This window comes from Siniperca chuatsi, linkage group LG4, assembly GCF_020085105.1.
Source record: "Siniperca chuatsi isolate FFG_IHB_CAS linkage group LG4, ASM2008510v1, whole genome shotgun sequence".
In the NCBI taxonomy this organism is placed as follows: Eukaryota; Metazoa; Chordata; class Actinopteri; order Centrarchiformes; family Sinipercidae; genus Siniperca; species Siniperca chuatsi.
In genome coordinates, this window is record NC_058045.1 from 26,171,012 (window position 1) to 26,195,055 (window position 24,044).

The 24,044-nt window shown below is 39.1% G+C and overlaps 2 protein-coding genes across 4 annotated transcripts; one reads left to right on the forward strand and one right to left on the reverse strand.

Annotated features, from left to right (window-relative positions):
• Window positions 1–289: 289 nt before the first annotated feature.
• gabarapl2 (GABA(A) receptor-associated protein like 2) lies at window positions 290–14,280 on the reverse strand. 3 transcript variants are annotated; one of them, XM_044193646.1, is made up of 5 exons: window positions 13,881–14,280; window positions 12,446–12,501; window positions 7,042–7,214; window positions 3,046–3,096; window positions 290–2,324 (listed from the first exon to the last, which is right to left on the reverse strand). In XM_044193646.1, the coding sequence occupies exons 1-5, from the start codon at window positions 13,918–13,920 to the stop codon at window positions 2,297–2,299; spliced, it is 348 nt and encodes a 115-aa protein (XP_044049581.1). In that variant the 5' UTR covers window positions 13,921–14,280; the 3' UTR covers window positions 290–2,296. The 3 variants fall into 3 exon arrangements, with proteins under 3 accessions (XP_044049581.1, XP_044049579.1, XP_044049580.1); XM_044193644.1 differs by having other exon boundaries at window positions 290–3,096; window positions 13,881–14,223; XM_044193645.1 differs by having other exon boundaries at window positions 290–3,096; window positions 13,887–14,155.
• Window positions 14,281–17,101: 2,821 nt separating this feature from the next.
• tmem231 (transmembrane protein 231) lies at window positions 17,102–23,747 on the forward strand. Its single transcript, XM_044193643.1, has 8 exons — window positions 17,102–17,575; window positions 17,765–17,931; window positions 18,108–18,236; window positions 19,002–19,145; window positions 20,877–20,958; window positions 21,177–21,282; window positions 22,657–22,845; window positions 23,410–23,747. Exons 1-7 carry the CDS (start codon window positions 17,437–17,439, stop codon window positions 22,817–22,819), a joined length of 930 nt encoding a protein of 309 aa, XP_044049578.1. The 5' UTR covers window positions 17,102–17,436; the 3' UTR covers window positions 22,820–22,845; window positions 23,410–23,747.
• The last annotated feature ends 297 nt before the right edge of the window (window positions 23,748–24,044 follow it).

Sequence of the window (24,044 nt, forward strand, 5' to 3'; positions counted from 1 at the left end):
ATATCAAGTCCACTTTTTTTTAAAAAGATATAACATACTCAAGCAATCATGAGGTAGCAGTCAGATGACCTATGAAAATATCTCAAATGTGCATACTGTATATGTAAATAACTAAAGACAGTGAAATGAAAAACACAGGAGTTCTAATCCTGTGTCCCTGTGTTAATTGTTCATTTATCTCATTACATGCTAAATGCATGTCCAAAATGGCTCTTTTCTGAAGTGTAAGTGTACTGATATATTCTTTTTTTTTTTTTTTCATTTTTAATAAGACAGAAACACCTTACGGTTAATTTCACATACATTTTTATTGGTCAGGTCTTCCAGCTACCTTACCTTTTTCAAATATCTAAAATTCCTTTATGTCTTTAAGATATTTTTAACAATCATACAACAATGATGAAATAAAACAATACTGGATATATAGCATTCCATCAATATATTACACATCTACATACCATGTCTATAAGCATGAACCAGCTTTGTGGTACACAAATATGAATAATGGGTCCAGTAAAGGGTGGAAATACACCGGATGTCTTACTCTGATTCAGCACCAAAAACTACAGCTGCAAAATGTCAGCTTCAGAGTCATCTGAGTGAAGGGAAGAAAGATAACTAGTTCTGATTTTATAACTCTAAACCCGCACAGCCAAAGACCTGAGCAACTCTTTACTTGAAGTATTGGAGACGTGAATTACAGTGCTGTATATTCTTACCGTGGTCCTTATAAACACAGGGTTCATTGTAAGCACGTTAAATATGTGGATTTAATCATTAACAAGAGTGTAAACACCAAAAATACACTTTCAGGGATTTTTATAACCAAATTTCCGATTAGAGCCTTGTGTCTTTTAATCATTAAAATTTGAACAAGATATAATCGGCGGGGACAATCTCATGACACTCATTCCAGGAACATGAGGAAATATAATACATGTCATAATAATGTTTCTGATGTTATTATCCTGTTTGTAATGTGCTGATGGCTCACAGTGTATTAGCAGTAGCAGACAAGCTGAACTTGAACGCAGTGCAGTAGCCTCCTTGGCTGTATTCACAGTGGGGTGTAAACAGTTGTTTTGGTGACCTGCTTGCTCTACTTTTGCTGCAATGACTTCTTACATTTTCCAGAATGCCTTTAAAAAACTCCAGAGAAAGGACAAACATATTGCTTGTAGCTTGTTAGCCCAGTTCATGATAATTAGGGTGTAATCCATTTGAAGTCTTGTTAGTGTCAATCTGATGGAACTTAAATCCAATATACACGCTCCTTTTGCCTCTGTTTTGGTCTCCACCAACTATCTGTCTCCTTAGCTACTAAATATTCGACTAAGTACACTAGCTAGTCTCTAACTGTGTCTGTCTGCTGTTTGGTGCTGAGCAGGTATTGTCCAGTGGGTTTATTAGACCTTTTTTGATAAGAAGACCAAAACAATGAGCTGATACCAACTTAAAAGCTCTGCAGAGCTGAGGGGGACTGTACAGTAAGATAGAAATTCTCTGTGGGTTCATCACTTCGAGTGACCCTTTACACATTACACAGTCATGTGATCCGTGGCTAATATAAAAACAATTCATTTTGACTTGTCATAGCAGGGAAAGCACAGATGTAATTTATAACATTAATGACGGTTCTATTCCATTAAGGTGTGTCTGGATCCATGTCACTGATTCAAGTGACCTACAACTGAACACCTAAATGAAATGCAGTCATTATGAATATTATTAGTTACACCTGTGTCTGTCAAGTCAAAATGTCTGAGGTTGTCGAAAGGCATTATGGGGAGTGTAGGAAACCAAAAACTGATGTAGAGGTAGATGACGCAGGTTGAGGGAGAAAGGTTAAGTGCAACACTTCATCACTGAATATTATCTTGGACAGGATGTCACAGACTGATAATATAAGATTAACTATGTGAGTTTTCCTGTTAAGTGTTTGTAATTTTCAGATTGTTGCCCTGTGATGACAACATAAAAATATCACAGTTCGACACAATAAACTTCAAGTAAAGTGTTGGATTTCTTTAGCAGTTCACTGAGGTCCATGACTTGCTGTTGGCATCACAAGTCTGAATCCTGGGTGGTGCTGACATCTATTCAGCCAACATAAAGTGCAAATACATAATAGCCAGGCTGGGAAGCACTCAGGAACACCCCAGGGACTGGTGCTGGTCCCTGGCCCTGAGCTGGACACACTTTACACTGGCTGCCTCCTTACCAGCTTATAGTCATCCACCATCATTCACCATCTCAGTAGCATGAGCTGCCTTCTTTCATTTCCTTATAGTCGTTCTCATAGCCTATCGTAGTGCTGAGTGTACCTGTGGAATTAAAGTTACATACTGAAATTTTTATACATGATATTATGAGCCATACAAATACATCCATATTGTGGTTAATGATTCTAGTCACATGATTATAGGGTTTCTTTCTCACGTCAAATGAACACAAATATCTGTGACAACAAAGCTGGACTGAAGAAAATGTAGCATGATCGGGTAAAGTATGGATGATTGGCACGTGTCAGAGCCTAAAGGAGTTTCTTAAATCTAACACTAATGTCAATACTTGGAAAATTAATGATATCTGACGTGCCTGTAATGTGTGGCGATTGTTATTGTTATTTTACGGCAGTGTTAAAGATATTTCTCTCCACAACTGACCTTTAAACAGCAATAACGACAAAAAGACCAACCATTAAAGTCAAGCATTTCTTGACACTAATGATCATCTGAGCCTGTCAAAAAATCTGAACAAGTTTGTTAATTGTAGCATTTTAGTTAATTGTCATCATAAATGTGTATTTTTAGTATAAAAATTGACCATAAATGACTGTGTCAAGTGTGTAGATGCATTACTTAACACATGAAGGCCAATGTGCACCAGTATACAGTATATGTTGGGCCCTACAGTGTCAGTGTGTGTTTGTGTGCGTGTGTGTGTGTTGTGTGTGTGAGACACTGGTTTTCAGTGAAGCATTAATCCTGTGTTGTATAAAAGGCCTTGTAACCAAAGGTGTTTTCCCCGCTGTAGGCCACGTACAGAAAGCCGTCCTCGTCCTTCTCCTTGTCGTACAGCTGGCCCATAGTCAGACTGCAACACACAGCAGAAACCAAACTCTTATTAGATCACACACAGAGTCAAGCAGAATCAATTCTATTTACATCTCCAATATGGGTTTGTGAAGACCAAAGCCTCCAATAGTGGTTATTTTGTGCTGATCAACAGAATTTTGTAATCAGTATTCTATACTAAAGCCTACAGCGATGCACGGTACTGGATTTTTCCAACTCATTCTGGCCGATTGCTGATACCGATATATGCACATATTCTTTCCACTTAATTGAGAACATCAAGTCTCGCCTATGATAGAATTAACATATCATTATGCCTACTCTTATCTTGATGGCCCACTGGCAGATGCGGGCATAAAATACAATGCTTTTCAAAATGTACACATTCACTGGGCAAAATACGAAAACTGCTTCAACTTAGGTTACTTGTAAAACATGTCATATTTATTTTTATGTAACATTTTCAAACAAAACTGTAAAATTCATCCTATTTTTAGAGGCTCTGATGATGCTCTCCCTGAGACAATCCTGACAATAGCCACATCCAGGGCAAATTTGAACTATTTCACATGTTGCAAAACAAGTAAATAAATGTAATCTCTGTCCACAGGGATCATCTCAATGAGCTAGGCTACACCGAACTCAATCACTGTTTTGGACATGTTGCGTGCACTGTCCCTGACCACTACATGCGCTTTCTCCTTTCTCCTTGGGTAACACACAGGTTACCCACAAGACCACTTTTCTTAAAGGGGAAGGCTCGGCTGGTAGCAAACAGGTGCAGTTAGACTGTGGGTGTGCTAACCACAGGTGGAAGAAGTATTCAGATCCATTACTTAAAATTTACCCCAAAATCAAAAATATATTTTATATTTTATTCTATATTTTTCTTCTTACCTGTAGTGCTATTTATCCATCTAGATTGTTTTGGTGTGAGTTGCCAAGTTTTGGAGATATCGGTCGTAAAGATGTCTGCATTTTTTTTTTTTTTTTACTGGGACTACATGGCACTCGGCTTGTGGTGCCAAAAAAATACATTTGAAAAATTCAGCCGCAATGTCTCTTTCCAGAAATCATGAACCGGTTACTCAAGATAATCCACAGATTAGCTAAAATAGAATAGAATAAAGGGCATTCCAAAACACAACTGGGAATATTTCAATCTGAGTTTCAGTAAATTAACTGGGAAAACATTAAAATATGATCATCTGAATAACTGCTGCAATAACCTCATGGGTACAGTCAAAAATATTATGGAGAAGTATACACAGATTTGGAAAACAAAACCCAGAAAAATTAGCTACCTTGGTTGACAAAGGAAATCTGGGCACTAATAATAAAGAGAGATCAAGCCCTAAAAATCTCCCATAAATCAAAACGTAACACTAACATCATAACTTTTAAATCCCAAACAAGTTGGTCAAAGAAATGCGTGCTGCAGAAGCACATTACTTTACCTGGTTGATTGAAAATGCCAAGGGGAATGGTTTTAATGCTTGGAAACAAATGTACAGTTTGTCAACCCTAAACCTCAGAAACAAAGCTATGTTAAGGAACTAAAGATTGAGAATACCACAACTGCAGACCTTGCAAGATGAACTTGCTAGAAATTTTCAACCAGTTCAACTAGAGAATGATACTACAATAGACTCAGACATCTCTTTCTATACCAAAATGACCAATCAGGATACAGTACACAAAATACCAATCTGTCTAATTCACATGATAAAGATGTCTTTAATTTAGACACAGCATTCTTGAAGAGACACTCATCTACTCTTGCAGAACCATTAACCCAACTTATAAACTTGTCTATAGCTACAGAAATAGTCCCTGATCACTGGAAAACAGCTCTGATTACCCCGATTTCCAAGTCAGGTGCAACTAACCTGGCTACAAATTACTGGCCAATTTCCATACTTCCAATTTTCTCCAAAGTCTTAGAAAAGGTTGTAGCACAACAATTAATGACATGCATGGAGGATAATAACCTCTTGCACCCAAATCAATTTGGTTTCAGACGCAAGCATTCAACGGAACTAGCTAATTGCTATCTGCGTGAAAATATCAAAAGCTTTTTGGATAGGGGGGGTGTTTCTCTTCTCAAGCAAAAACATGGTTTAATTCTTATTTACTAAATAGGAGTCAACAGGTCACAATCGGTCATTTTAAATCTGAAAGCAGTGAAAGTAAAATGGGAATACCACAAGGATCAGTGCTTGGACCTTTATTGTTTAGCTTATACAGTGTATCAATGACATCTCTGAGTTTTGCACAGGAGTTGGGCTACAAATGTACGCTGATGATACTATTATATTTGTGGCAGCAAAAACACCTACTATTTCTGCAACCAAACTAACAAACTGCTTGGGCAAGGGTGTGTCACACTGGCTTGACACATCCTGCGTAACACTGAATGTTAAAAAAAAATGTGTTTCTAATATGTGTTGTTTTGGTCGAGACTATTTTAGAGAGGTGTTGATTCAACTGCATGATCATTTTGGAGGGTGTAGTTTGTGGTGCAGTTGAATTGTATTGCACCACACCGATAACTTTCTACACAGTGAAGCTGAGCAGACCGACTTCACAGCAATACTTTCTGATATTTTGTCTATCCTCGTTGCTATAAATGGGGTGGACAAAATATTAGAAACAACACAGAAACTGAACATTATAACCTTCATGAAGGTAGGATTTATTGCAGGTCTCTTGCATTAGACTACATTAGTTTTAGCTAGGTGTACCTAATAAACTGACAATTGAGTGTACTCAATACCAACATAGCTACAATAAGCTATGGGTTAATTTATCATTCTAGCTCTGATGTGGTTGGGTGACTACAAAAATGCAGCAGCAGCTGTGTGCCATATGATACTCTCTTTGGCCCTCAAGAGACAATTACTTAAAATCGAACTGAAATTTAAATTCTGTTTTTTGTGTGAGGAAATCTAAACTATAATAATATGATACTTCAGATATAATTTACTGCTTATTTGTGGACATATTTGTGGAATTATGCTTCAGGCCTCTGGGTTGGCGTTTCCCATGACAGTGGTTGAGTGCTACCGCTGCTAGAAGATGCACTGCTGACTGGAGCGTGTCACAGCCCTGCACAGCCTACGAACATTGATATAAGAGGTTTGTCCTTTTCCTCAACAAACACACATTGTACCGTTACGTGCCATAGGCAATTTAGGACATCTGTCCCTTTAAACATTCAACACTGGGGAGGACCCACTGTGCTGGTAAGTTTGTATTCCACTCAGAAAGTGAAAGCTAGTTAGCCTAACTTCCTAATGTTAGCTTGGATTCCCACTAGATGTTACTTCACAATCAGTGCTGCATTTGTTACATATAGAAAGGAGGGGGGTTCAGCTAGCATTAGCTGTCTATTTCACAGTTCAAAGTCAAAACACTAATTACATATATATATTGATTTCTCAGCTAAAATTAATTTTTGTTTCAGTTTAACGTGCATTTACATTCAATGTATGTACAGTTTGATCAATTTAATTCATTCAACAGTTGAATGCAAGTTTATCCCATCCATTATAAATAGTTGTTAATGAACGTGGGTCATTATAAAGCAAAACGTCTTGAGTACTTGTTTAAATGAATCAAAAAGAGTGTTGGCAAAAAAAAGTCCTTCTACACAATTATGCTAACTTTTTTGCTGCACTGTTTTAAAACTGCTACAAATAGCAGTTGATCATGAATAAATTATTTCAACATTGATTCTGAGAATCCATAATTACCATAAACAAATAAGACCATCACCAAAAAGCTGTACAGCCTCTAGTGGCCTCTACACTGCATTTTACTTTGGGGGAGAAATTTGGTTCAGTGCTTCACGCCACAAATGACAGATTGATGAAACAATTTTGCCTTTCATTTAGCTAGATTTCACTGTCTTACTGCAACTTCCTTCCACTACTACAACTGCTGAATGTAGTGTTGCTCTCACCTGGATTGGGGGACAGTTTTGTCGACGAAGAGGAAGATGGCTTTCTCTGAAGGCAGCTGGATGCGTTTCCTGATAATCCACATGAACTGGGCCACTGTGATGTCAGAGGGCACCAGGTACTTCCTCTTATCAATGTCCACTATCTGAGAGCCAGAAACCTTCTCCACTATCACCTGGAGCACATACATTAACAGAAAAACTCTGTATGAGAACTGTAGAACTCTGTATGATATGGCGTGCTACAACTGAATCAAAACAGTACAGTTGCTTACCATAAAACCAAAACAATGAGCTGAAAGACGCTAAAACCCTTCAATAAGTGGGAAGAGGAAAACGGCAGACTTGGGTGATAATTCTCTGTGGGTTTGTCACTACAAGCGACCCCTTTTGCATTACACATAGTTATTTTATCCAAAGCACAGTTCTACCTTGCTCTTATTTAGATCTGTGCAGTGAGCCTAAACAAGAGGAGGAACTTTGATTTGTGTTCACTGACTCTGTGTCCTGTTCCTCCCAGCAGTCTTCCCATTAAACAGGTGCAGAATGCAAGAACTAGTTAAAAGGGACTGAGGCTACATCCACACTACTACATTTTCATTTTAAAACACATACGCTGTGCTACGTTTACACCTAGTGTCCACACTACTCCGGTGTTTTTGAGCCCCTAAAACGGATACGTTTGGAAATGCTGCTGGCCCCGTTTTCGTTTGAGAACTTTTAGTCTTTTGGAAACGATGACGCAGACACCTGCATTAGCTTCTTGATTGGATCTCATCAGTAACGACGTGTCCTTCCCTGATTCGTCATGCCCCTATGACGCAACCCTTTTCTGGAAGAAAACAAACACAAAGCATGGCTAATTTAACATGGATAACGAACCGGCGTTGCTGACCTTGCTGTCAATGCTAGCAGCTGTTGTACAGTTAAATTCAGCATTTTATAATGCTACTACTGCCCACATAACAGGAGGCAAGCTATTATTTGAGCGATTTGTGACAATTCCCAAGTTAAGCGGCGTTATCAGCCTTACACGGAGCGCCGGTTTTGAGGTTCCTGGGGAATGGCGAGAAAACTTTCAAATGTCCAGATGTGGAAGGAGCAACAACAAAAACTAGCACACGTGGATGTATTTACAAAGGTATCTTGCACATTGTATTATCTAAGTGACGATAGAAGACTCCCGAAAAATTATAACGTTAATGCGTTTGGACTATCCCATGGACTATCCCGACAAGTTGTTTCAGTCATCATCCGACAAGTCTGTAAGACTATCACCATCTCCCTGGGTCCAGACTACATGAAAACACCGAGCACAGAGCCCGAAGTGAAGGATCTTGTCGTCAACTTCTTGCAAACACACAGTAAAGTTATGCCACAATGCTAATCCACAGACTACAACAACAGAAACGGGAAACAATCTTTGAATGTACAAGGTTGTGACTACAACATGTAACGTTGGGTATTGTATTTTTATTACATAATTAGTGACATTGTATTTATACTGTACTTCACCATCTACCAGTAAACCCACTTGGTACTCGACACTTAGTTTATCTTATACTTATACCAACATGTTACTTAATTTATTTCTGACCTGTTTATAGTGTATAATATCGTTTTCTCCTGTGTGCACTGACGTAAAGAAGAGCTACTGGAACAAAGAGTTTCCCTACGGGGATCAATAAAGTATTTCTGATTCTGATTCTGATTCTGATTATAAGCATCGTTGGCTAATGTGAACTCGTATGTGTTGTGATATTGTGGAGAGTTTGAGTTTGTATATTGACGGAATGGATGTTATATTTTCTATATTTAGAAAGACACAAAAAGACTTGATGTAATACAATGATGGAAAAGAGACAAACAAAATGCTATTTACAATGTTTTAATAAAAACAGCATTATCCAGGTGATTTTGTGATGAGCAGTCACGTTTCCCTGCCTTATTATTTTTGTCCTGTTCCTGTTTACACTGGCACGCGCATGCCCAGTGTACTTGAATGGTCATGTAATATGCGTTTTCATGGGTGTGAGTATGGACGGAGAGTCCACAGGTTCCATCATTTCCACGCTTTCCATTCATTGTCTATGTAGAAGGCCCTGCAATGCATTCTAGTAGTGTAGCATTGCATTTCGAGAGACGGGCCGTCACATTGGCTGTTAATTCATTTGCATAAACTTTAATCTAGGCTACTTTATGCAAATCAGTGGCGTCCAGCTGATGGCTTTCTCTAAAGGCAGCTGGATGCGTTTCCTGATAATCCACATGAACTGGGCCACTGTGATGTCAGAGGGCACCATGTACTTCCTCTTATAAATTTCCACTATCTGAGAGCCAGAAACCTTCTGCACTATCACCTGGAGCACATACATTAACAGAAAAATATGTTTTTAACTCGCCGCCTCTGGAAAACTCCCGAAAAACGTTTAAACTAACCATTGTCGATCTAAAATGAAGACAGATTCAGCGACTGCATGGCTTATTTCTCGCCTAAAATGTTTTCAGAAACACATTTCGTTAAAGTATTTTTGTAACATAAGAGAAAGTTTCCAAACATGCCATGTTGGTCCGGTTTGAAATCTGGGAGCAGACATCCCACGAGTGAAAGCATTCGTCCAATCAGGTGCAGCCAGTAAGTGTTTCCTGTTGTGTTTCAGGGAAGGAGAGCACCTGTCAATCATCTATCATGACATCTAGCAGCTGGGAAGCAGCACGACCCCTCGCATACAAAAACACCCCTGTGGACACGTACCATGAAACTGAGCTGAAACGCTTGTGACGGAGATCGTTTTCGTTTTAAAATGCCGTTTTTAAGCAAAAACGTAGTAATGTGGAGGTAGCCTGAGTTTAACAGGCATTATCATCCACACAAAAGGCTCAGGGTATGCATTTCCTAGGGCCAGGCAGTTTAACACCTTATGTTGTCCACAACGTCACTCTGTATGTGCTCTGATCTGATGAGGTGTCAGTCTTAGCGCTGCTATATTCCCTTCCTGCCAGCATTGCAAAGGTTACCTCACAGGCTTTTCAGGGGTGTGGGTGTGCTTTTGTTAGCCAGTGTGAGATGAATTAAAGTCTACATGTAGCGTAACATCAGTCACATATCAGTTGCAAGGGACTTTTTAAGACCATTTCTTTGGACTAAAGCTGCTGATATTTGATTTTGTTTACACCATGATGTTTCTCCTGTATTTTCTATGTACTGTATTTTTGACAGAATGAAAAAAACCTGGCTAACAGCATTTGGACCAGGTTTAGAGCCACAAATTATGGAGGACCGGAACTGCCAAAATTTAAAATAAATACATAAATTAATATGCCATTAAATGGACCACAAATTATATTAAAATGAATTTAGGCTTTAAATAATTTATTAAATGTGACACAAATTGATATTTCTGTTTTAATTTGCTTCTGTTTTTATTTACATTTGTATTAATTCCCATATTTATTTACTTTTACATTTAATTTCCCATTTTATTTATTAAAGCTGAAGTAGGCAATATTATTTCATTATAATTTCAGTTGAAATACCTTTTGACCATTGCATGTTACTAACAATATTTAACCAAAGGGTTCCTTTAAAAAAATGTTTGTCTGTGGGGGCTTGGCCCTTTGTATTTAGTTTTTTTAGAAACTGTACCCGGTCTGAATCAAACAACCAATCAGGCTTAGCTAGCACATAACTAGCCAATCAAACGACACTAAAAAAACGACGCTGTACAAACAACGGTCATCTAGTTTCTACGTGTTTTGGTTCCTTCCTTCCAGAGCCACATAGAGAGGTGTGTTACGTGAGTGGGGTGTAATGCTTTCACCTTTCAGACAGGGCTTGGAGCAGGAGAGGGCTATGGTGCAGCTTGTGTTATTTTATCTTTATTGTGCACTGTGTGCATATGATGCTTGTGAACTGCTGTCTGTTACTGCTTGTGGACTCTGGTGATCCAGTGGGGCATTGACCACATCCAGCTTCGCCCTTATCCTCTATCTACATGGCTCTTCTCCCTTCCTCTCTGCTAGGCTCAGCGGATAAATTTCCAATACCTCCTTTGCCTACAACAGTGTATAACAGGCTACAAAACGAGCCAAAAGAAGGAAGACCTTGGAGGAGAAGAGTGTAAAACATGAGCTGCTGTGCAGGCAGGCATACTGGGTCGCCCAGCGAGTCCCAGGTTAACTATGGGTCTTCAGCTAATAAGTTCGCTTGCCATTCTCAGTATGCGTCTATCATGTTTCCAACTTACTGGGACTGGGGCCTCACTGATTACTGTACAAAAGCACACAACTTTTCTAACTTTATTCACGGATTTTGGTGAAACTGGATCATATTTTATGGAGGGAATATTTTCTGGTCTTCCCTCTGATGTCCTCGGCTTGCTCTGCTTCAACTTTCAGTGATTAATAGAGTTTGCTGATGGACAGATGGCTTAAACTACTTGTTGTTAGCGGTTAGCTACTTTAGTTGTGCTGCTAGCTGTCCCATTAGCTGACTGCCCGGACTGGGAGCTTTGAGCCGGGAGCACCGGGGGAGTGTTATTGTTTACTCCGTTGCTCCAAGCTCCCACCCCGGGGAGAGTCAGGTAATTGGACCGCAGCTGCACAGCTAACTAGCTGAGGGCAGATAACGTTACAGTTAGCAGCAAGTGAAGCTATCTGTTCATCTGTAAACTCTGTAAGTCACTGACAGTTGAGGCAGAGCAGCCAGAGGACATCAGAGAGAAAACCAGAAAATGTGTTGTATTATTTACTGCAATGTCCTTATTTTATTTGTGACTATTTTTGTTTCATTACACTTCAAAGTTACTATTTATGTTGGTGTATATAGTATTTAGAACCTTTGTGTTCAATTTGTGTGTAGTAGATGCTCACAATATACAGTGGTGTGAAAAAATGTTTGCCCCCTTCCTGATTTCTTATTTTTTTTGCATGTTTGTCACACTTAAATGTTTCAGATCATCAAACAAATTTAAATATTAGTCAAAGATAACACAAGTAAACACAAAATGCAGTTTTTAAATGAAGGTTGTTATTATTAAGGGAAAACAAAATCCAAACCTACATGGCTCTGTGTGAAATAGTCACTTTGTGGTATACAATGAGGTATCTTCAGACTTGTTCCATAGATGGTTTTCAGGTGATTAACAAAGCAGACAGGGGGACATGGAGGCATAGTTATGGAAAGTCATGGAAAACTTTTTCATTGGGGTCACAGATGGAACCCTGGTTCTCTGAGCTGCGTCCAAATCCGTCTATCAAGACTGCTACTACCACTCACTCATTCACTTCTTTCCGACCCATAACTGCCATTCACTCACCCAGTCACTCACTCCTTATCTCTTGACTTCACTGTCACTCACTGTATCTGTACCTTTAACCCCCATCCCACCACCTCCCCCTCACTCACCGGTACTCTGTCAGGATATTTGTTGCGTATTTTGGCTGACTCCACACATCGGTGCTCTGAGGGAAAGACAGGAAACAAACAGGAAGACAGAGATTAAAGGAATGAGTGAGGCCTCTTGGGAGCCTCCTCTCATGCCTTACTGCCAAAAACAGCCAAGCCTAGTACGATATAGTGCTCCACATGCAAGATCAAGCAAAGCATAAAAGGTTGGCAGCAGTCAGGTCAAAGTGTGATTATCTTCGTTAATTTTAGTAGTGATCCTCAACTAATTGTCACAACTGTTTAGTTTAAGTAATGAATTACATCAACGGTCTTTATTAAGTGATACTAAACATTTTAGTAATTATCATTATCAAAGACCAAGTGATAAGGCATCTATTTCCAGTACATTTTGTGGGAAGGACAAGGTGCAGCAGGCATACACTGAACAGAGGCCAGAGAGGGGAGGGTGAGGTGATGGGTGATAAGATGTAGCAGATCCATTTAGGTTCAACACCTCACATGCTTTCATTAGCCCAGATAAGAGGCCTACTTTTGGAAACATCTCTACAAAGCCCGCAGCAGCCTTTCTTTAAAAAGGAGACTCAAGGGTATCTGAAGAGAATATGAACACAGAAGCTGAGGCGCTAAGCGACAGAAATGTAACTTATGGGGCTGCAAGACAACCTGCCACAGCTATTTGAGTATTGAGAGAACTTTACACCAAACTCAATTGAAAATTCTTGTAAATAAATATTCCCCCTGAAACCTTAAAATGTTCACGCCAGTTTAACACGTTGCGAGCTCTGGAACAAATACTAATGACACACTCGACATCCGTGCAATACACACTCACTACTAATTTTAATCAAATGTCCTGCTTCTTTTACTTTGTTTCGCTTGAAATTCTCGCTGTCCTTTGTCGGTAAAATATACCCTGGAGGGCGGTACCGAGCAGTGTGAAGCAATGCAAAAACTTTAAGTGCTATTGAGAGAAAGTGCTTCTTGGTGGAGTATTGTTGCCGAACTACACTTGACCAATTTCTGACACGTTAAAAGCCATTTTCTACCAATGGTTTTCCACCAAGGATTTCATATAAGCAAGGCAATATTACATTGTCAGATGCTTGAATGGAATTTGGCGATGAAATGTCTCCATGCGGAATAAAGACACGTTTCGGGGAGAAATCATCTGATCTAATACGATGTATCAGCAACGTAAAACGTGTTTTGACAGCGGTCATTTCACTTGTAGGAAGAACACGTTAGCATTTGTTGCTAGTGATGCAGCGTTAGCAATTATAGATTTTTTTTTTTAGCGAGGTGCTGTGACAAGCATGCATTTCTGCAACTGTGTGTGATGATATGGCAAAATGCGACGCGGAGACAGCAAAACAGTAAAGAGGGTGTGCATGACACGACAAGAGCATCTCTTGTTTCATAACAACCCAAACACCTTTACCGAGGGAATGGTCCTCTTTAAACATCCATTTCATCTTTGCTGGATCCCCGCTCTGAGGCGTGATGGTAGCGTCGAAAAGCGGGCTGCTAAATCAGCGGATAATGTCGGCGTGATGTCCAAAACTCCAGACAAAAGCGATCAAAACAAAACGTCAACAATGTCTCTCTGCCCGAAGCTCCCCGCTGTCCGTCTGGCTGTAAGGTGACGTCACCGTGTGGCAGAGGGGTGTTGGTGATGATGCTACCTTCAAGGGCTCTCGGAAAGAATCCGTCCATCCATGAATCGGGCCCATAGACTGTATAAAACATTGACTGCACATGAAGTATCTGAAACAACTGAGCCCTCATAAACAGTGCAGACTAGCCTACATGCTGGGTATCGCCAATTAATGTCGTGAGTTTTGGATGCAGAATGAAACCATTTATAGAATAATATAGTAACATGTGCTAGTAAATAAATAATAATAAAATAATCAATTGTCCACTGCAATCAAGTGTGCCTTCAACTCTAATGTAAAAAGTGATTTCATTGCATTATGTATTTAACAAATATTCCAACCCAAAGCAAAGATTGCCCCACGTTTAGGACCTGACTCAAAATCCGTTTGCTTCATGCAAACCATTCCTTAACCCTGACGAATCAAGGTCCACCCAGGTCCAGCCAACTGCCAAGTTGAAAAACTCAGTAGCGAGCAGGCCAGTGTTCATAGACCATGACTCCCTAAGAACGGGATAGGATTACATTCCCCAGGTGGTTACACACCTTGCAATCCAGGCTCTCACTGACTCATGGGCTGTCCTGTATCCCATGAAAAGGAGGGTTCTGTTCAGGCTATTCCCTATTGTCACACCAATGCTACACATTACAAATAACCCCACTGCCAATCTAGATGACACTGACTACCACTTAGTTTTCCCTAATGTAACAATTTAGAACAAAATGTACCTGATCACGAGTGAAGTTACTGATAGTATGTACCCGCTCACCTGTAACATAGGCACATTCATTTCTCATTATTTAACAGGCAGTGGCCCTCTCCTTGTGCTGGGACACTGTAACAGGTTCACGGCAGCCAGGCAGCTCCACCGAAAACAAAGCCAAGGGAAAGATATTCCTGCTGAATTATGGGAAAATAAACAACTAAACAACAACAATATGGAATGCCATTTTAGTCAATATTTAATAAATAAATATGCCTATGAAATGAATAAATGAGTCAATATGGTTCAGTAAATAAATAAATAGGTTTTTATTTCAATGGACTTTTACTTCATAATGCCACATTTATTTACTTTATGGGACAATTTCATACTGACACTTTTCCATTTGTTATATTTTAATGAAGGGGGCGTGGTTCTCTCACAGAGCTGCAAGACCGGACACAGAGAAGATGGAGGCCTGTTTGCAGTTTGACAACATGACAGTAGTTAAGTACCAGGTGGTTTTCTTGCCGGGTTTGACTCCAGAAATTGAAATGCGGCATTATAAAATAATAATTTATTTATTGAACCATTACAACAACAGTTTCCAGGCTTCTCTTCTTTGGCCAGGACTGTTTTGCCCTATTTAGAGATTTGTGCTGGGTTTAGCTAGTGCAGTGGTGGAAAGTAACTAAGTACATTTATTCAGCACTGTGTGAGCACTGTGAGACTAACTGTTACTGAACACGGAACTCTTTATTGACATAGCCGACTTACAGGTCCGTTACCCGCCCGACGCTTTGCTATATCCCATCATGCACCCCGACATCTCCCAAGCTGATTCCTATTGTTATACTACCTAGGGTTTATAAGACATATTATGTAAAACATACAATAATACCACAGACCCAACGTCAGAATATTGGACTCTAGAGAGCTACCACGGCTTCGCTGGATTAAAAAAAAAGTGGGCAGGACAAAAACGGGCCCCCATGGCCCCACTGTCCCTAGTGCATATTATGCTCAAGCATAGCACAAAGGAGGCCCTCAAAAGAGCCTGGAATTAAAAGTCTGTTTTTATCTGCCATTTTGAAATGTGATGATATTAGCAATATAGGGAAACAATTACTATTGGCTAAACAAATAGCTTGACAGACTATTTCTTGTATCTAAAACAATATTTAAACCTCTCAGGGGCCCTCCCTGCTCTGAAAGGTGCACATGGTTTAGTCTAGGCCTAAACCTAGGCCTTGTCGGGTAGACAAAAATAGTTTGCCTCCGCATCCAAAAGTGGTAATTGCGCTGATGCGGAGGACCTTATAGGTGAACTTTGAAGCAATTAGGTAATTTAAAAATAAGTAGAGTGACCAAAAGAGAGAAGAACGACAGAGCAAGACAGAAACCAATCAGAGGGAAAGCAGCGGTTGATAAACTAGAAGTGTGAATGGTTTAATACTGGTATGTAAAGTGGCAAGCTAGCTAATATTATAATAGTTTGTTGATAAGTGAAGTAGCATTGCATTCAGTTTGACAAACAGCCACAGAGAGTGGATCAGCTGCTCATCCATCATCACCATCTTCTTGTATTACTGACACACAGTGAGCTCATAAGGTGGATGCTAAATGTCATCTCAAACAGTCATTTGCAGCAGTTTTCACTGAAAGGAGATATGCAATATTAACATCAAGTAGTCTGTTTTATTGTATAAGTATTATACAATATCATACAATTTTAAGATGCTTGTAATGTACAGTGTTTCTCAAGTAATGTGTTTAGAAACATGACTGATGCAAATAAACCTTCAGCAGCATATTATTACTTAAACTGAATTATTATTTAACATTACTTCCTGTATTGAGACCAGTCATCAGTTTGAGAGTGATAGCAGGTTCTAATCTTGTGATTTCAGTTTTAATACTGGGGCTAAAAGGGGAAGGGGGCTGCTGAGGGTGCATATGAAATTTATGAAATCGGAATAAAATGATTTTTTTTTCTTGTTCTGCCCATTGTTTTTTTATTTTTATTTAATGATCAAAAAAGGTTACAAAAATATAAGAAATACAATTAATTACAAGAAAACAAGAAGAGGGCTGCACACATATTAAAATTAAAAGGAGGTTCTTCTTAAGGCATTGTAAATGACCATAGTCTCGATGGCTTAATGATTGGTCAATCCTTTTAGTGTTTCAAAGTAGCCTACATTTTCATTTCATGCTTGAAATAGTGAATATTTGGTTTTTGTTCTTTCCATTGTACCGACATTGCTTGAATGCAGCATGATTTCTACTACTGGCAGCCATGGTAACCGTGAGAGACGCTAAGCTAAACTGAAACATGGCGCGGTGCATGGCACGACACTAGCTAGGGCGCTAACGTAACGTTAAGTAGCATGTTAATACGCTACGTTTTGCCAAAAATACTCTCTCAAAGACGATTTCATTTCGGAAGCTGTTAGATGGATATTACTTAACGACTGTTAATCTGTGTTTGTTTGGCATTTTGTTGTCTGTGAGCGTTTACTCCCCCGGGGCGCATCTAACGTTATGTTAGCTTGAGCATTAACTAGCTAGCCGGCTGACTTGATGATAAACAACACTTGCGGTTACGAACGCTATCTATATCGTTATCTATGGCTTTCTATGAAGTGTATTCTCACCCGGCTTTGATTCGGTACAAAACGAGTGTTTGCACCAAAGCCACTCTGTTTCTAGTTGTTGTTTTGTGCCTCACCTACATCCCACCTCTGCTGGTCGCTTACAGGAGCCAAGGTAACTTACTGCTGTTATGGTCGCTGCTTATGTCGCTATTGCCAAATGGAAAACTATATATATATATATATATATATATATACTATATAAACTATATATATTCCGTGAAGTGTAAATACGCCGAAATTTAAACGCTTTTGTTAAACAAGTAGAAATGCTTGCTCGATGTTTAAAGTCATGTCATTTTAGGTTTCTGGATAAAAAGAAGCACTTATGAGGAACAACCGGTTGTGAGGTACCAGTACCAGACTCTGCTGGTGGCAGCAACCAGTACTCAGGGAGACTACGTCGCCTGGAGCACCTTTCCCCATCTTAACAACATGCTTGGGGCCAACCTCCGGATCCCTGCTGTCTCTGTAAGAGATTCACCACAGTTCCCTTAAATGCACACCAGTGTCCCCTGCAGCTTGTGCCTCCATGGTTTTGCCTGCATTTACACAATAATCACGCTGGATGTTGTTGTTTTAACACTGTCAAAAATACAATGGTGTGTGTGTGTGTGTGTGTGTGTGTGGGTGAACACACTCTACAGGTGAGAGAAGAGGACCATAACCAGGACGGGAAGTTGGACCTTCTGATTTTTCAACTGCAGCTACCTCTAAAACCTGAGGAACAGGTGTACAGTGTCCAGCTGCTGCTCACCTTCAGCTACCAGCTCTTTGTATGTATGCCGCTGCAGCACCTAGTCTGTCTATCCACTCACAGTATATACATGACACATACTGTAGATGCTTCATGTGTCTGTGTTGACTGTTAAGAAAGCAGTACTCAACCTGAAGCTAGGAAGTAATGAAAGTCAATCTCAGACAAAATTCTGATCTTGTCGTAGCGAATATTTAAAAAAATACAGTCAGTGATTACTCACTGTGTGTTGGGTCTGATCATTACTACACTATTACCTTGTTGAGGTCTGGCTTCAAATACACAATCCCTCTGTTGCCTAATTGTCCCATGCAAATTGTGTGTAGGTCCTATGCACCACGGTTTGACCTATGGGCAATTCAGATTTTAGAATTAGTCTTAGTAATAAAAGAATGTTCTTGTCATTGTGGTAAAGCCTTTGAAACAGCATTTATACCATACCATTTTTACCATCCTGGTCAAAATTCAATTAACATTCACAAGTATTCTCACAAACAACTAGTGTACTGATAAATTCAGGGACTAATATGTATTATCTTCATGTGCATTGTACCGGAGGTATATAACATTGGCTCCTAGTCATATTATCAGCCAGCCAACTATTTAGAATATAGCCCACTGATACAGTAGCTATAACACTCAATGAGCCACAGATCCTTTCAGTGTGTATGCCACCATTACAGTACAGCCTGCCAACTGCAGTGAGACACCAAGCCTATCCAGACCGGCCTTAGTCAGTGCTCCAACTAAAGTAAAAGCATATTATTTCTTTGTGTTTTTCTAGCGGATGTCCACAGTGGTGATGCAGACCCTGGCCTATGTGCAGCACTCTTCTTCTGTCCCCGGAGCTAAGCTATTCATCAGCGGAGACCTGAGGCTGCAGCAGAGGACACCCCTGCCTCACAGAGGACTGTTGAACATTTACAATGTGAGAGGACACAGACTTACTGTCTTTCTCTCTCTCTTGTTTTTTTCCTTTTCCCTTTTGCACCAATACAAATTCAAGTAGAGGAGACTTAGCCACCCATCAATGACATGGAAAAATATATTGACACACCCTGAGACTCTACGGGTCACTTGGTCCAAGGCTGGAGCAGAGCCTGCCAGAGCACACTGCAGGAAGGTGAAACTGGGATAGTGGTGTGTGCATGCAAAACAATCAACAAAGAAAATGAGTGAAAGGGCAAATTTATGAATATGAGCCAGGAATTTTGAAGCTACAGCAGTCACCATCTTTGTTGCTCTTGTCTATTGCGAGGTTAGTGGAAAAAGCACTGTTTACTTGTTCACACACACAGTGTCCATGTCACTCTGCTCTGCAGTAATACAGACTGAGTCTCCTCAGTAAATCCAGTTGTCATTTACAAACTGACTGTTTGAACAGTACCACTCTCTCTCCGTTGTTACTGCTCACCTAGCATTACCGCAGCTACCTCTCCACTGCAGAGCAGAGTGATCATTCAGAAACTGGAATCACTCACCTGTTCACTAAAATACTGTTCACTGTCTGGCTTTAGCTTGAGAGCAGAAGCTAAAATGTCACATAACGCAGTGATATTTCTTTAGCGAACATCTAGAGGACGATTTAGCTGGTTGGCTACCTACATTAATTCTGAAATTTACTCATTCCTTTCCTTCTTCTTGTCTAATTCTCTGTGGATTGTAGATTAAATCTGTTTCTTTCAAGAACCAGTAACGTTAGGTTCAGCTTTATTGTCATGATACAATACAGCATTGCACAATGAAATGCAGTTGTAGTCCCCTCCATGCTACACACACAGAAAATGAATAAACAGAAATTAAAATATTTAAATTAGAATAAAATATAAGCAATAAAATAGAACAAACTATATAAAAGTAGAAAACTAAATTACATCGACAAGGAAGATATACAGTTACATATGTACATACAAAAAATATATATACAACCAGCATAACAGAAAGTTACATGTAATTTATTTGTGGTGGAGTGCGGAGGATGAGGTGGAGTTGAGTATCACAGTCTGAGGGAAGAAGCTGCTCTGTAGTCTGGCGGACAACACTGTTTTACTAAACAGGAGCTAGGCTACAGTGTGTGATTCAGCAGATGCCTGCAGGTCACTGAATAATACTTTGCATTAAAACACTAATTAATTAATTTCACTAGTCTTTCACATCATCGTTTCGTTTTTATTCGTTGACGAAAAATGTAATACATTTCATCATAGTTCTCATTTTCAAAGGTTACTTTTTATTTAGTTTTAGTCTTGTTTCTCGCCTTCTCGGATACATAAATCTGAACACACAGACGTGTTGATGTTGCACTATTCATGTTTTTTGACAGTACTGAGGCTCAGAATGTCTCTTCGACATGGTCCTTCTATAACACTGACACTCTCCTCTGTCCATTCATATACAGACATTTGCCCTGTGTTGAAAACCTGTGGACATGGGGGCAAAAGAAAGTGAACAATTTAAAATTGCACCTGGGGGGTGATGGGGATGAGTAGATGGGCTGTGGAAGGGGGACGCAGTTGTCTCAATTTTGTCTGGGGGGGCCCACAGTGTCAGACTTTGAAAATCCCTGCATTATAGTGTAAAATAAATGTACAGTATTAAAATGACATGTCACCAGTCTGGTATTTAGTTCTGTTTGTCTTTTTTCTCTATTGATGCCAAGGTGTCAGTGATCGATGGCTCCAGCCCCTTTGCAAGTGCGTATGACCTTGACAACATAATTGGACGCTACCAGGATAGAAACCGTAAGTTGACAAAGGCTCTTATTTTGTTTGCTTGATTTTATTACTGCTTAATATACTGTGTGACAAAAACCAGAATGAGCTCAAGCTGAACTACCACCTTTGAGCGGGATTTAAGCCCACAGTTTATTACACATCCACTGCATTACACATGCATTTTGTGAAATGTGGATACTGTCACATTTTTCTGTCATTTTGTCCCTTTCTTTTTTCTACCATAGTGACCACAGTACTGTCCTGTCCCATGCCAGTCTGGACTGTGGGACGAGCTGCTGGTTCTCCCTTTCAGCTTAATGCTGAGATCCGGTACCCTATGGAGGTCATTAGATATCCTTTAATAAATGCAGGAAAGGCTGTGTGTGTGTGTGTGTGTGTGTGTGTGTGTGTGTGTGTGTGTGTGTGTGTGTGTGTGTCTTAACATAGGATACGCTCAAACCTAATTTTGGAGAAATTCTTTTTGTATACCTTCTATGGTAACAATTTATTTTAACTCCCCAATTTAGCATTTATAAATACTGTATACAGTAAACATTTGATAAATGGTATAAAACACACTATAATGTAGTTGTAAACAGTTATAAGGACATTTTAAAGTGTTTATTAATGCACAATATTTTTCAATAATTATAACATATTTTATTATTATTTATTTATTATTATTACTGCTTTGTTTTACTATATTGTCATTCATTATCTGTTTATACACCAGCCTCCACCAGCACCCACAGGAGGAGTTATAGTTGTTGACAAATACGCTAATAAAGACTAGGGGTCGATGTAAAGTGTTGCCCATTTTATAATTTTAGCTATATTCTTTATATATATTCATATATGTTTATACTATACAGTATGTCGTTCTTGCCTTTCTGTTGACCTTCAGGTATGAAATGAGTGTGGGTAAGGCTCAGCAGTGAGACAACAGGTTTAACTAGAAAAGGCTTAATGTTTTGAAGAAAATTGAAGTGTGCTCACTAACGCAAACAATCACAGGTGAAAACACTAAACTGGTTAATGTCTTCAAATGTTTTGCATCTGAGATGTTGAATGGTAGTTGCAGTTTAAGTTAAAGCACTGAGCAGTTGAATTATCAGTTGAAGTTTTGTACCGCAGTATTTGTGTAAATTAGGAAAACGGCTGAACTAACTATAACTTCTACATCTTTCTACCATGGTTCATGGTATGGTGCATATTATATTGTCAGAGTAGCATCCGTCTGTCTGTGTTTGAGTACACATATTTAGAATTTTGTAAATCAATAACAGCACATCAACTTCATCCTTACACAACAGGTTACTGTAGAGAGGGTAATCTGAACATTATACAGCACCTAGCTCCAGACATTTGTTTATTAATGAAAGAAAACCGTCCCAGATAACATATCCATCTTTTGGTAGAACATTTTTCTACATTATTTTAGCTCCAAGAATTTAATTTCTTTCACCTCCATTGTATTGGGCTGGTAGCAGTGGATATCTTGAGATTTTGGTAAATAATACTAAAATTATCTGCATGGCAAAATGTTTATTTTTATTTAGGTGAACTGACCCTTTAAGCCACACACTTAGTGAGCTATTCATCCATTTTAAATTGTTCCTCACTATCCTCAATGTCTTCATCCAAATACAGTGCTTAAAAAACAACGGTTTGGCCGGTACTGTCAAGTTTTCTTCATCATTCAATGCCTTAACCTTCTCCCTCCACCTATCGTCCTGGCTTCTGGGAAACCATCAAATTTGCCTGGATTCAATACGTCAGTGTCCTCCTCGTCTTCCTCTGGGTGTTTGAACGCATACAGAGATTTGTTTTCCAGAACCAGGTTCTAACCACCGTACCCATACCAGTGGGAAAACCTCACCTGTCATGATGCAGTGGAAATGCTTTGACCTCCAGGTATACAAGAACCACTAGGTTGCTTTTTTCAGAGACAATATAACATGTAATGTAATACCAAATGAATGACTGTTTGAGTTTTAAGGAACAGCCATTTGTTCAGTTTTGTAATTACATTATGAGAGCATAAATTCTACCGGCTGTCTCTGGTAGGTATTTGCTCCAGTTTATTACCCATGCTGATACCATAACGTTCACACACACCAATAGCGGCAGCTTTAAAACTAAATGTAGAGAAACTTTCAATTGTACGTAGATGCTATGGCAGTTTTGTGCAATTTGAAAACTGATTAGAAGTTGCAGTGACTTACACTGTTTCCATACGAAGCAAATGTCATGAGTGAAGTTACCGAGCCGCATCAGCTGTATTGACTGTTGTGTTTCATTTTGAAAATTGAACTTACTTTTATCACTTTAAGACGTCTTTCTAGTTTGTCCTCATTACTCAACAATTTGACCAATGAACCTCCCAAGAACTTGCTGTAATTTCATAATTTGCCTGTATTTTATACAAACATGCTGAGAGACACAAATTGATTTATATTTTAACCCTTTCCTGGACAGGTTTCTACGCAGGCCCCCCTCTACTGGAGCTGCACTAGTTCTTGCCCTTGAAAAGGCATTTTTTCTTTTACTGCTGTTTGAAGCAATTGAAATTTATAGAAAATATAAAAACATTTTCTATATTTTTACTGTTTGTATGTTTATGACAGCTTGTGACAGTTATTAAATAAATACTTTGGCGATGTGTTCTTTCATTTTTGTATGGTACAGGAGTTTTAGGTGATGGATAATAAACGATTTGTACATTTTAACATTTATTTAACCAAATGCTTTAATTTACTTGCATCTTTTACTTTCATCGTCTAATCCTTTTTTGGAATAAAAAGATTAATTTGTAAGTAACAGCAGTGAAACTTTTTGACTACTCTTATTCTGTAAATAATGATGTATTTATAGCAGAATAATAGCAAGAAGGATGGAAGGACAGACCTTGAAAGTTGCTGTCATTAACATTCTTCTAACATCAGTCATTACGTAACCTTAAACCTTGTTAAAATTTAACTGATTAAGTTCCCACTTTACTACATAATGTCAGCAGACACACCTGACCATAGAAACTGACTAATCTTTGACTGAGACATTGCACCTTATTCATCACAACTGAGAAAAAAACATGACACATCAAGTACACACAA

Coding starts and splice junctions, on each gene's coding strand:
- tmem231 (XM_044193643.1), top strand. CDS start 17,437: ATGGCTTTCTATGAAGTGTATTCTCACCCGGCTTTGATTCGGTACAAA. Junction 17,932..18,107: donor TCCGGATCCCTGCTGTCTCT/GTAAGAGATTCA, acceptor CACACTCTACAG/GTGAGAGAAGAGGACCATAA. Junction 18,237..19,001: donor CCTTCAGCTACCAGCTCTTT/GTATGTATGCCG, acceptor GTGTTTTTCTAG/CGGATGTCCACAGTGGTGAT.
- gabarapl2 (XM_044193644.1), bottom strand. CDS start 13,920: ATGAAATGGATGTTTAAAGAGGACCATTCCCTCGGTAAAG. Junction 12,502..13,880: donor GGACCATTCCCTCGGTAAAG/GTGTTTGGGTTG, acceptor TCTTTCCCTCAG/AGCACCGATGTGTGGAGTCA. Junction 7,215..12,445: donor AATATCCTGACAGAGTACCG/GTGAGTGAGGGG, acceptor TATGTGCTCCAG/GTGATAGTGGAGAAGGTTTC.